The sequence below is a fragment of the Pteronotus mesoamericanus genome, unplaced genomic scaffold (assembly GCF_021234165.1).
Source record: "Pteronotus mesoamericanus isolate MK-2021 breed Mesoamerican mustached bat unplaced genomic scaffold, CSHL_Meso_final scaffold_651, whole genome shotgun sequence".
NCBI classification, from domain to species: domain Eukaryota; kingdom Metazoa; phylum Chordata; class Mammalia; order Chiroptera; family Mormoopidae; genus Pteronotus; species Pteronotus mesoamericanus.
Window position 1 is genome coordinate 22,322,196 of NW_026555325.1, and position 13,722 is coordinate 22,335,917.

General features: G+C 36.2%; 1 protein-coding gene across 2 annotated transcripts in view; it reads right to left on the bottom strand.

Annotated features, from left to right (window-relative positions):
- Nucleotides 1-13,722, bottom strand: part of LY75 (lymphocyte antigen 75) — a 138,429-nt gene that overhangs the window by 66,501 nt on the left and 58,206 nt on the right. For both annotated transcript variants that reach the window (XM_054562735.1, XM_054562737.1), the window contains exons 23-26: nt 13,531-13,691; nt 6,555-6,684; nt 5,254-5,480; nt 1,394-1,559 (exon numbers count right to left, since the gene is read on the bottom strand). In XM_054562735.1, coding sequence (XP_054418710.1) covers nt 1,394-1,559; nt 5,254-5,480; nt 6,555-6,684; nt 13,531-13,691 — 684 coding nt within the window. The remainder of the gene's footprint in view (nt 1-1,393; nt 1,560-5,253; nt 5,481-6,554; nt 6,685-13,530; nt 13,692-13,722) is intronic.

Consider the following 13,722-nt stretch of genomic DNA (forward strand, 5'->3'; position numbering starts at 1 on the left):
TTGAGTGAGAGAGATACATTGATTGGCTGGCTGCCTCTCGCATGCCAGCAACAGGGAATCGCCACAACCCAGGCACGTACTCTGACCGGGAATCCAGCAGGCAACCCTTCAGTCTGCAGGATGACTCCCAACCCACTAAGCCACACTGGTCAGGGTGGAAAGGAATTATTTAACACAGTAATTTTCTTTCCCTTGCAGCAGAGTGGAAGAATGTAAAAAATGAGGTGCTATTAAGTTAAATGTAGCTTTTGTCTTCCTGTATCTCCAAACTTCAAATAAGAGGCCACCTCAGAGAAACTATACAAACACAATAACAGGCACCGAACTGTAACTCTCAGAATTCACCTTTATGTGCCTGGTTAATGATAGCTTCTTTGGTTTTAAAGGAACATTTTAATGAAATATGTGATATACTAAATAACTTATTGCTTTCACCAAAGCAAACAGAAATAGTTTAAAATCTGACATCTAGAAAATCTGTGTTTTTTTTTCATTTTGTGAAAAGGTCATGCATTCATGAAGATGCAAGTATCGATATACTCTACTCAAAGCCAATCGGCAGCTTTGATACGTAGTAGAGACCATTCCATGTCTCTCACTGCCCACGACTAGTTTCTTTTTCTGTGAAGTAGTATCTTCTTCTTACCCCAAACCCACAAATGTGGACCTCTAGCAGTTGTAAAACCACTTTCCTCTGACTGAGCTAGAAATTGCATACCTCACTCAAGCTGAGTCCTTCAGCTTCTCTTTAAGAAATTGAAAAGTGGAATTCAGAGACAGCCAATTCACCTCCGGTGAAGGTTTTAAGTGAAAGGTGCAGAGCCGCCATGTTTCACCGCGTGCAGAGAGAAGCAGAAAGTAAATAAAGAGGGGAGTGCAGATCCACAGAAAGGACAGGCAGGAGACAGTACCAGTTTCTGGTTCTCATTCCTCATGAGGCTTAGCCCTATACCCATTTTTGAGAATCTAAAATTCTGTTTTATTTTAAGCTAGGTTGAGCTGGATGCTGTTCCTTATAAACAAATGAATCTTAACAATGACTCATAGAAGAAATTTTAGTGGATGGTAATAATTAGAAAAGAATTCCCACAAATATAAGATTTTTGATAAGAATATAAACAGAAATTAGACACAAAATTAGGCTAATGGGGACTTAAAACTACAACGTCAATTACCATTGTCAACTGAAAAAGATAAAACATGTCTAAAATAACAAATTAATGACAAAATACTTAATATATAATTCTAGTTGGATACAAATTATCACAAATTTTGTAGTTAAAAGGACATAATTATAATTTCTTTATGATTTTACAAAACTGCTCCGCTCAAATTCCACTACTTATGAGACTAGATAGTAATTTAAGAAATAAAGTATTCGAATTTAGCATACTTCCTGGATAGTAGCAAATTGCACCCGGTTGATTAGCATCACAATCAGATGTTTTCCAGAATCCATCAGTGTCTAAAAACACACAGTTCTCAAGAAGCTCATTATTTTCAGCCCAGCGACTAAACTTAAGATGTTTCCCATCTGACCAACCAAAGTTGAGTTCATCCTGCAAGGAGCAGAAATACATTTCAAGTGGCAATACTTCATGTTATCCCTTAGCTTTGGCCCTCATGGTCAATATAATGACTTTTAATTTTACCTTATATTTAATATACCCTTACATAGCACTTACTACATGCCAGGGACTGTCCTAAATAAGTTAATATTTAGAAATACTAACTTAGCACATAACAACCATATGAAAGAGGTACTATTGTACCCATTTTACAGATGAGGAAAATGAAGGCAGGTAGTGTGCACAGTCACATAGAATATAAACTGCAGTGCTGGGATTCTAATCCAGGCTGTCACACCCTAGCATCCATGGTCTGATTTACTACACTATGCTGTCTCACACATTATCAGCATCATTGGTTGTTAAAAATCAGAAAGCTAAGATGCAGTGAGGACCACTGTAAGTACTGATAAAGTTAGAAGCAGCATGTAGTCGTGAAGAGAACATGGGCTTTGGAGCTTAACACACTTAGTTTTGAGTCCTGGTTTGGTCACTTATGAGTTCTTGATTGTGAGTTTACCTCACCAATTTTCATCCCCTAAGCCATTAAATGGATGTGACACCTAATTTCACGGTGGGAACTAATGGTATAACATGTGTAAAACACATAACTCAGTGGCTAGCTGGTACACACAGAAAGCTACATAACTGCTCGCTCCCTTCCTCCTAACCTTCAGACCATGTGGATGTCACACCACTGCTTTCACACTTGTCTGTGGGGACGTGCTTCCTTATCATTATGTTCTACTGTGTGCTCAAAGTCTGTCAACATCTTTCATTACATCCTGACAAGGGCCTGCCCACCCACTTATCTTGAGGAGGCTTTGCAGCGTGGGTACAGAAGTCTGGAAGGTAGATTGTGGGGTTTGGTCCTGTCAAGCTTCTCCACAGTGCTGCCAGAGCCCCAGGCCTTCCACAGTGACTCACGGAGCGAAGCTTTCCTGATTCCTAAGGTAGTTTTGTATCACTGATTTACTTGGAATATTGGGCAAAGGCCACACAGTCCCCTTAGTGAACCATAAATAGCAAACATGGTCAGGCCTCAACACCACGAGTGTTTTCATTCTGAGCTGTTCTCCACCAGAGTTCCACTTGTAACTTGTGCCTGGTGAATCTCCAGACCACGTGGCTTCATATGTGGTCCTTTGGCCATGTGACGTTGCCTGTTCTCCGGATTACCCTGGATTCTGTCCCCTTTGCTGCACTCCCAACTAACCCGGGTCGCTGGGTCTCTGCAACTTATATTTCTCATAGATAAATCTTCCTACACCCGCCATTTCTTTACTGAATACTAAATCTCTTTATTAAGACTACACATGTCTTTGCTGAATTCTCGACCTAAATTAAAACCTGTCTTTTCCAAGAGAATAATTTCCTTTCATCACCCACAAGGGAAGGCTGTTTGTTTTCCCATTGTCAAATATCATAGGGCTACGCAAATGGGGTAGTGGGTATTTTTACCTCCTTCAGTCATTTCTCTTGAGGTTTATGCCCTTCTTATCACTGCAAATTCCAGATGTCTTGCCTCTCTGACAGTCACTAAGAATCTGGTCTACTTGCTCCTCCCTCACGTTCACTAGGGAGATGCTCCATGTCTTGCTCCGCCCCGGTCCTACTACTGATTTAGGGATGTCTATGTCACATGGATGATTCACCCAGTTCCCAAGCTTTCTTGACTTCCTCTACTTCTATATACTTGAGTGACCTACTGCCGCACTCATACTCTGGATTTTATATATCCCAGTACTGCACATTGTGGACATTGTAAATATGCCTTCGTTCAGGCTAACATCATTTTCTGAATGACTGACTAGTCTCCTATCTCTAGATTGCTCACTTCTTCCCCGACCTTCTACCCAGTGAAATTTTTATTAACCAAAAAGCTGATATTGCTGATATCATGTTTAAAATTTTTCGATACCTTTCAATGTAAAGTTTTATTTATTTATACATTGTCATGTCCCAAAGATTTAAGGCAACTTACGGAGATACATAGAATTTTTTAAAATAAAAAGTAACAGGAAAAAAGAGAAATATAGGTGAAGACTGAAAAATAAGATGAGAAGACCCAAATCATTAAGTGGGGAAAAAAGCTATAAAAGAATATGATCCCAATTATCTTAAAAATAAATATGTGCACATAGACAAAATAACTTGAAAGATATACACCCAATTATTAAACTGTATTTATCACTGGGTACTGGGTGTACAGCTTATTTAAATATTTTATTTTAATTTACTATAACTTTACACATTGTCTACATTGACAATATTGCTTTTGTTTCAAGAGGCTTAATGTGATTGAAACTAAGAAATATAATAACTTACTATTACCCTCACCAGAGACAGAATGATGGGTTTCACATGATAACAAAAACCAAAGAGAAAGTAAGTAAAAACAATGTTGTGAAGAAACTGATACTGTGAAGTCTGGGGAAGCAGTTCAAGCTGATGGTCTGGCTTGACTTGGGGGTACCTTTTAAAATATCCTGAGTCTTGGAGAAACTATTCTTCAGCAATTTCTAAATACTCCTTCTTTTAATTGAGCTCCTGGTAAGGGCTAGTGGTAATAAATCCAAAGTTTGTCAAAGATAATGGTTACTTCTGATTCTGTTCTCCACTTCAGCTCTGGGTTTGTGCTAGGACTAAATTGTCTTCTAGCACATTTTCTCCATGTGGCCCTAAAACCATCTTGGTATACTGACAGCGTTGCATGACTTTTGTCTGCTTCACAAGGAAATGGGCTCACTCCTCTCTCCCACTCTGTCAGCTGCCCTCTTTCTCAGAGTGAATTAGGAATACTGGTCTAGGTGACATTTATTAACTAGGGCTTCACCAGTCATGCATGGTGTAGATGTAGGGGGCAAACTTCACATTACCAACTTGGTAGATGGTGCCCTCTGTGAACTACATAACGTATGCAGCCTTATATTCCACCGCTATATCTTATCCTTTAATACATTTTGGTGGGTAGAGTATCAGAGTATTACACAGAAAACCTAGAAAAGAGGCAAAATGGCCTGTAACACTGAGAAGAATATTACTGCTTTATTTTTTAAAAGTCCCTATTAATTCTGACCGAAAGCTTCAGCAGCATAAATATTCCCATTTGTGCTACCTGTATATAGTTTAGAGTGGGGAATTAATAGGAGACTAGCATTCCTTGCTGGGCTATGAAATGCATGGAGGCACGTAAAACATCTGTTCAGGATAGGGCTCGAGATGTGGAGAGACACTATTTTAATGCTTTCTTATGGTGGCTTAATTTCACTCTGCTGATTCTGAAAGTGATACAGAAGACTCTTCAACACCATCTATAGTGTTTCTACATACCCAACCCCATCTGATTTTTAAATTCTTCCCTTCCTCTCTTTTCCTTGTTGGCTGAGGAGGCATGGCAGCTCCTGATTACAGCCCAGTCTTTGATTGCAATACAGAAAAAGAGATTGGCTACATGTCCACTAGAATTTTTTTTTTAATCTCAACAATAAAGCACCAGATCTTTAAACAGTGGAAAGATGATTGCCACTAAAAATTACATATTTCATGAAATTCCTTCACTGGAGCAAGGTTTTGTGACCTCTGGTTTCTTTTAGTCTGATATGAGAGATGCTGTGCACAATAAAAAGAAAAAAACATGTCACATCCCATCATCCAACCCTGGCCATTGGGACTGAAAACTTACATCTTGGCTGGAGAGTCCAATCCACAAGGAAGAGTTTCGAAGGACCGCCTGCACAGTCAGGAACGCCTGCTGGTAGGGGTCTGCGATGCTCACCAGGTGCATTTGGTCTTTCTGGCATTCCCTCAGAGCCTCGGTCCAAGTCAGAGTCTTCAGGATTATTTTGTACAGATTATTTAGATATTTTACAGTTTCTGAAGTATTCTGTAAGGTCTGGCTGCCTTCAATTTCTGTGTGTAAAAGAAGAAAAAACAAAAACTACACAAGTCATAGAACATTTAAGAATTTTCCTCAGTATAATGTACTTTAGATATTATATACTTATCTATTCATTTATGTTAGATTTTGGATGGGAGAACTAGGTATGTCTCCCTGTATACCTTAGGTAAAATGGTATGGGCCCCAACATTTGTTTTCTAAAATTGGAAAAAATATTCTGTTTAGTTGATGTGATGTAACTAAAAGTAGGCTGTGAAAAGATTACCATTTCAAGTTGCTGGCAAATACTTCCATTGTTTGAACTGCTTCAACAAGAGGAGTTCCATTACAGAGTTTTCATCTGAGGGAGTTCCCATGAAAAAATGTACAAAACCACCCACAAGAGGATATGTTTAAATTATTGCTTTATAGTACTTTCCTAAATAGGGCAGTTATTAAAAAGTATGAAACAAATGAGCAAAGATTAATTCAGCAAAAAGTTCTTCAGAAGTACATATATCATCTACTTGAGATTCTCACTAAGAAGTTTTTAAGAAAACGTATTTGTTAAAAACTTATTGTGATCAGTGAAAACAATACATTTTAAAAGTACAAGTGATTTGTATTTTTAAGTATAATTTTAGTTTTATTTGGCTTATAGAAAGTCATAGTGATCCATTTACAAATGTTTCACATCCTTTTTTTAGTGTTAAATTTAACTGTGAATGCTTATACTGAACTAAATTAAAAACATTAAGTTTTCATCCTCTTTTTCCCATGAGAGAAAGTAAAATCTGAAAAATTCTGGAGTAGAAAGGAGAATAAAATTCAACTATAACTTATTATCATCAGACATCTCCAATTAAGAAATTCCATCTGATACTTAATTTTTTTATTTAATTAAGTATGGCAATAATACTTGAAAAAAATCACATTCCACTCGAGATAATCTGACTCACTGAGCCAATATGAATTTAGTCATGTTGAAATTTTAAGAAAGCTATACAATTAAAAATTAATATTAATTCATTTATAAGATTTTTGTAGAAAATACTATACATATCTAACATCATGAAGTACCATAGTTATCTAGATAATATCTCTACCTGAGTATTTCTGACAGAGAGACAGAGTGTGGCGTTCAGTGCAGGAAGTAAAATTCCATGTCCCAGTAAAAGGCGACTTTCGGTGGTTGAGCATTAGGGCACAGTGGTAGTTGGACTCTTCATAAAACATCTAAACAAAAAGGCAGGTACAAGCAATCATGAAGCTAACAGTCTGAAGACCCTAGCAAAACTTTACACTCCAAATTGGATTTCTCCTCCTATAAAAAATTCCATTGAGGAGCTGACCATAAAGTCTCTAGGAAAATCCTGATGAACTTCCAAAGCATGAGAAAAGGGCAAATAACTTCAGAAATTATAAAACAAAATAGTGGCAACATTAATAAATATATCTTAAAAAAAGATAAACTGTTAGGAATGAGACAAAAACACAATTATACCAATATAAAAAAAGATTTTATTTATTCACTTTTTTTTTTTTTAGAGAGAGGTGAAAGGAGGGAGAGAGAGAAATATCAATGTGAGAGGAAACACCAATCCATTGCCTCTCATAAGTGCCCTGACTGGGGACCGCACCCCACAATCCAGGCATGTACTCTGACTGGGAATCAAACCAGTGATGTTTTGCTTTGCAGGCCAACACCATCCAACTGAACCACACCAGTCAGGGCTCGGCTCTCATTCTCGACATTTCAAGTAAGCAGAAAAAAAGTAATGGCTATTAACTCAACTTATTAGATGTTTATAAACTTTTGACAAATTTTGTACTACACAATGGAGAACTCACCTTAAAACTTTAATCCTATACTAGTCACTATAAAAACTTCTATAAATAAAAGTACCTATTTAGATTCCATTCTCTGGCCACAAATCATTAATATTAGACATGAAAATGTATTCAAAGTATATTGTCCCTATACTTTTTTGTATGTTTGAAACATAACCCAATTAGGAAATAAGAAACACTTATCCCAGGACATGCAAATTAAAAAGCAACATCAACTGCCCAGACTGGTGTGGCTCAGTGGATTGAGTGCTGGCCAGCGAACCAAAAGGTCGCCAATTCAATTCCCAGTCAAGGCACATGCCTGGGTTGTGGGCCAGGTCTCCAGTAGCGGGTGCACGAAAGGCAAGCACACACTGATGTTTCTCTCTACCTCTTCCTCCCTCCCTTCCCCCTCTCTAAAAATAAATAAATAAAATCTAAAACACAACAAATGTGCTACACAATAAACATTAAACAAAACTTAAAAAAATAATAAGAGCAATATTACAAAGGGTATGAGTAAAACGCTAAGTAGAGTAAAAAACATTTGTGCATTATTATAAATGTATTCTGCTTTTTAAAAGAAAAGATGGACAAGATTATAAAATCAGCAAAAATATAACTACAAGAAAACGTGAATAGAAAATGTAGTAGTATTAATAAATGTATCTCAAGCAATGAGAGTAGAAGGTATAAAAGGGGAAGCAGAAAACCAATAACATACATCAGTTTTTGTAAAAATCTAAATAAGAAAAGTAATCAAAATAAGATAAGGAGATTTAAAAAGATAATAGTATTTACAATTTTATATATACATTTGAAAATGCAAATGAAATAGATAACTTTATTGAAAAATTAGAATAATTATTATATGGAGATGTAGAAACACCAAAATGCGCCATTACCTTTAAGAAAACTAAAAATTAACAATAAATAGCTAATTTTTAAAAACATACATCATGTATCATGCTGAAAGCTTTTAATTAATTGTCTTATGTAATCCTCATATTGTATGGTAGGTTCAACAGTATCAGATGAAAAAATCAGATGAAAAAAAGTTAAGTGAACTTCCAAAGGCATATTAAATAACTGAATGGAATTCAAAACCAGACAAGTTGTCTCTTGGCTTTAGGCCAATAACTACTGCACCAAATCCTTTTTATCAAAGAATGATCTCTGAAGAGGGTTCTAATATCACATGCTTTTGCTGGTAGCTTCTTCAAACCTTCAGGGAAAGATGATTCCCCAGACTGAGTCCTACTGAGTCCTAATTTCAAAACACAAAGGCAGAGAGCCACTGGGTTCATTTTATGAAGCTCATGTGGTAAAAAATAATCTGACAATATGGCATAAAAAAATTAACTCTATGAACAGAGATATAAGCATTTCCAAATAAAATTCTAACAAATCTAATTCAGTTGGATAGTAAAATAATAATCTACAATGAGCAACTAGATTTTATGAGAATATAAAGATCGTTTAACACGACATCTATTAATGTATTATATCACATGATAATAGGTTTACGGGGAAAAGCTTTATGATAATTTCAATAGATGCTGGAAACAAGTTGTAGAAAATCCAGAACCTATTCCTCAATAAAAATTCTTAATAAGCTAGTTATACAATGATATATCTTAAACAATGAGGCGACATCATAGGTAAAAATAGTATAACAGTGAAAGCCTGCAGACAGGCCCATTAAAGTATAGATCGAGTCTAGGGTGGTGTTTATAATTCTTGGTGTTTACTGTGGTTCTGGCAGTTCTACCATATGCAGTCAAGCATGAACTGTTATTTGCAAATTATAATTGTCTCATTAGGAAACATAAGAAAATTTGGTGAAAAACTCTAAGAGGTAATAAGGGCTTTTAGTAAGATGGATGCCTATGAAATAAGTATATAAAAACTCCCAAAACAATAGCTTTCCTCCATATCGGTGAGAATATCAAGAAAAACCTGCCACCTCAATGGCAGTATGAAAGAAAACTGCTATGAAAACTTCACTGAGAGATCTAAAAGGAGATTTGAATAAATGGAGAGATATATCATACCATATTCTTGAATTAGAGGATTAATAAAAAGATGTGAATTCTCCTCAAAATATTGTCAGATTCTCATCAGAATTTTTATTTAATTGTTTTGATTGGAAATTGACTAAATAATTCTAGCTTGTCTAGGAGTATGGACAAGAATAGCTAAAAATATCATAAAGGCATACAATAAAAGATAACTTGTCCTATTAGGTTTTTTTAAATATGGCAAAATTATAGTATTTAGATCAGTGTGGTAGCTATATAAGAGTAAATCTTATATATACACATACTTCATATATGATAAAGGAAGCATCCTATATTGTTTTGAACAAATGGAAATAAATGCAATAAATAATGCTACACAATTAGCTGGGATTAGGGAAAAGGATTAAGCAGTCATTGACAACCCAAACCATATAACATTGATGTACTATGCTGTCAGAAAAAGAGGCAACCTATAAAACAAAACAAAAATATACCAGCAAACATTTAACTACTATTAACATGATGAACTTTCTGGCCTAAAAGCAATGGAGGAAAAAATGGAAATAAACAGATTTGAATATATACAAAAAACTCCAAACTCATTTGTAATATTTTTGGTATTCAGACCAAGAGAAAAAATCTAGCAAAATATTTGCAATAAACACAAGTGTCAGAATATTTAATACTTATATATTAAGTCAGTATTATTTATAAAAATCATTATCTACATTATAATTAACAATTATAATCATAATTATTACTTACAATAATTAGTAAGAAATACATGAAGGTTTTGATAGATAAATTGACAATGATTAAGAACATTCACACTTGGTGAAATTCAAATGATTACATTTATACAGGCTTGTTTTCATTAGAAATCAGAGACATAGAAATGAAAATATGACACTATTTAAAATACCAAATTAACAAGAATTTCTAGAAGATAATGTTCTTTAGAGGCAATGTAATAGAGAAGCTAAGAACGTTGGCTCTGCAGACCCCTGGACCTGCATTTAAATGATGACTCAGCAGGCAGATCACCGGCAAGTGACTGGACTTCCGGTGTCTGTTCCTGCATTTCTGAGAAAGGAAAGGACCGACAGACCTTTTCACATCTATCATGCAGATTAAATGAAATAACATATGTGATGCATTAGTAGAGTGTCTGATACACATTAGCTGCTCAACAAATGTTATAAATTATTAATATGTGGGTATGGATAAAAGGACCATCACAATATTTGGCTGACAAAAATATGAACTCATAAACCTTTCTGAAAAAGAATTAGGTAACCAGAACTTTATAACTATTTCTTTTGATCTGGCTATACAACATCCAATATCTATCTTAAGGAGGTACCTGAAATAGAAGCAAAGATTATACACAAAGATGTTTACTGCAGCACTGTTTAGGATTATGCAACACTGAAAACAGTCTACCTACCCAACATAGTTTAGGCAAATGATGGTATATCTATCAAGAAGTGCTATGCAACCATTAAAATGCCTGTAAAGTACACCTTTTAATAGCATAAGAAACTACTTATGATATATTATGTGAGAAAAGTAGCAATCAATATTATATGAGGTCTGTTCAGAAAAAGCCCAGCCACTGTTGATATAATGAGAACAGTGTGTGCATCGATGTAACCTGGCAGCCAAGGGGAGTAGAATGAAATGCGCATGCATGAACAATGATGACTTCACTGTACTAGTTGGTGGGGGCAGTAGACACCACTGAGTGAGCATGTGTACTGTGTGGCCATCGCATTCAAAATGATTGAGTGAGTAGAGTTGAGTGACGCAGTGAATCTGCATCAAATTTTACATTAAGTTTGAACTATGTGGATGATCCAGAAGTTCGTAGCTATGGGCAACTGTTGATTGTCTGCTTCATCATGACAATGCACCTGTTCATGCATCACGTGTCATGCAGAGTTTTTTGCAAAACATCAAATCACCCAGGTGACTCAGCCCCGCTACAGCCCAGATGTGGTACACTGTGACTTCTGGCTTTTCCCAAAATTAAAATAACCTTTGAGGGAAAGAGATTTCAGACCGTTGATGAGATTCAGGAGAATACAACGGGGCAACTGATGACGATTCTAACAAAGGATTTTGCAGTGTTTTGAACAGTGGAAGAGATGCTGGGAGAATTGTTTGTGGTCCTAAGGTGCCTACTTTGAAGGGCACTGAGGCATCACTGTCCTAGTACAATGTTTCTTGTATTTTGCATCATCAATAAATGCCTCGGTTTTTCATGTTACATGACTGGATACTTTCTGGACAGACCTTGTCTATATACTATGACCATATCTATCTCAAGAAGACAAAGTATGGAAAAACCCTAGAAGAAAAAATGTTGAAATATTTATTGTGAGTTCCTAGATCACAGTTCAAATATGGTTTGAGACTCATTTTTAATAGGTCCTAAAATCATTTCAGTGGATCTTGACTCACATTTATGATAATGAAATAGGATAGGATATAATGAATAGACTAGAGCAGAATAGAAAAAAAAAATCAATGTGCATAGGCTCTAAGGATAGGTATTGCCTGAAACGGAACTGTTATGGGAGAAACTCGTTTCTTCTTGCTGATGTAGTAAAAAATTATAGATCATCAAGTCTATTGGAGTGCAAGCAGGGTTTATTGGCAATGTGTTCTCATGGAAGGGAATGGGCCTTGCTAAGGTGGGGGAGAAAGGCAAGAGCAAGGGTGGCAAGAACAGGGGTGGCAAGAGCAAGGGAGGCCAGCTCCCAGCTGGCCAGAGACTGGGTGGCCAGAGGCCAAGAGAGTGAGTCCTTTGTTCTGAGGATTTATGTAGTCAGTGGGATGGGTTTGAAGAAGTTACACATTGATTGATGGGTAAAGGTAGTGCCAGCTTTCCTGGGGGTGGGGTGGTGAATACCCAGAGGTGTTTATGGGCTTCTTCCTTTGGCCCTTATGGGCCCTTTCCTGCCTTCCAGGCCTTGGGATGAAGGCACAATTTCAAAGGTTTTCTTTCCCAGATAGTGGAGATGATACACAGAATTTCAAGGGCTTCCCTCCTCCCATATTAGCATGGTGCTTCTTGCAATGTTGTAATACCTGTGGCAAGATTATCTGACCAGGCTCAGGACTGCTGAGTTAGTGGGGGAGACATGTCTCCCTCCTCTTCCCTGCCTTGGTTTGCTATCTATCCTGGCTAACAAAACTATTGTGTCAATGCAACGTTATATTTATATCTATGTGTTAGGTGGTGATTTAAATGTATTTTGTACTATAGGTCATGGTTAAAAGTACAAAAGTCTAAGTATAAGAGGGATAAGGGTTTATATTTTTCTTTATTGTTTACTTTTCTATAACTGCAAAATTTTCTATAATAACTAAGGATTATTTTGATATTTACTTTGTGTATAATTACATATGATTCAGAGTTCCCTTGCCAGCATCAACCTTGAGCAAAGTTATATTGCATCGGGAACGTTAGGTGATTACTGTCTAGGATGTATTTTTGGAATTCGATTTTAAAGGTAATTTCTTAGTCTTGGCCCTTTGTGCAAAAGGTGGTTTGTAACCAGCAAACATGGGATAGAGCAATGGGCAGCAGTCTCATGGTACAGGGTGACTATTGCTAACACAATGACTAATTTCCTTCTATAGCTTCTTTACATTTATCCCTTAGGGAAGAATGATTACTAATCACCAATTTTGTATGTCTTGAGAGACTGAAGTTAACAGGTCCAAATCCTAAAATTTCAAATAAAGCATTTATAATGGCTTCTGTTTGCAACTCACTACTTGATGGCTTTACATAGTTGTGGAGTGAGGGCTGTGGATCTAATGCTGTTGTGGAAAACCAGGGCACACACATGTTGTTATTGTTCTTCTTGTGACAGCTTTCTTGAGATACAACTCATACTATATAATTTAACCACTTAAAGCATAAATTCCATAGGTTTGAGGATAATCAGAGTTGTGTGACCATCACCTTGCCCAATCAATTGTAGAACACTTTCATCACCCCAAAAAGAAACCCCAAACCCTTTTACAATCACCCCCAATCCTTCTACCTTCTTTAGCCTCTGGTAAACACTAATCTACTTTCTATCTTTATAGATTTGCCTATTCTGAACATTTTATATAAATGGGCTCATATAATAGGCCCTTGTTCTTAATCCAATAATTTATGGAAGACTCAAGGATTTCATAGAGTTACGTAGATTATTGATTCAAAAAAACTTACATCTTTTGGTATTCTCATCCACCGACCAACCAACAATGGGTGAAAGTTACTGTATGTCAGCTCTCTGTTATCTATCCATTTAGTTATCCTTTCATACGCCGTCCAGCGCAAACCAATCCATAAATCGTCTTCCATATCCGGAAGCAAGGATATAATAAAATCTGTCAGAAAAAAATTTACAAAAAAAAAAAT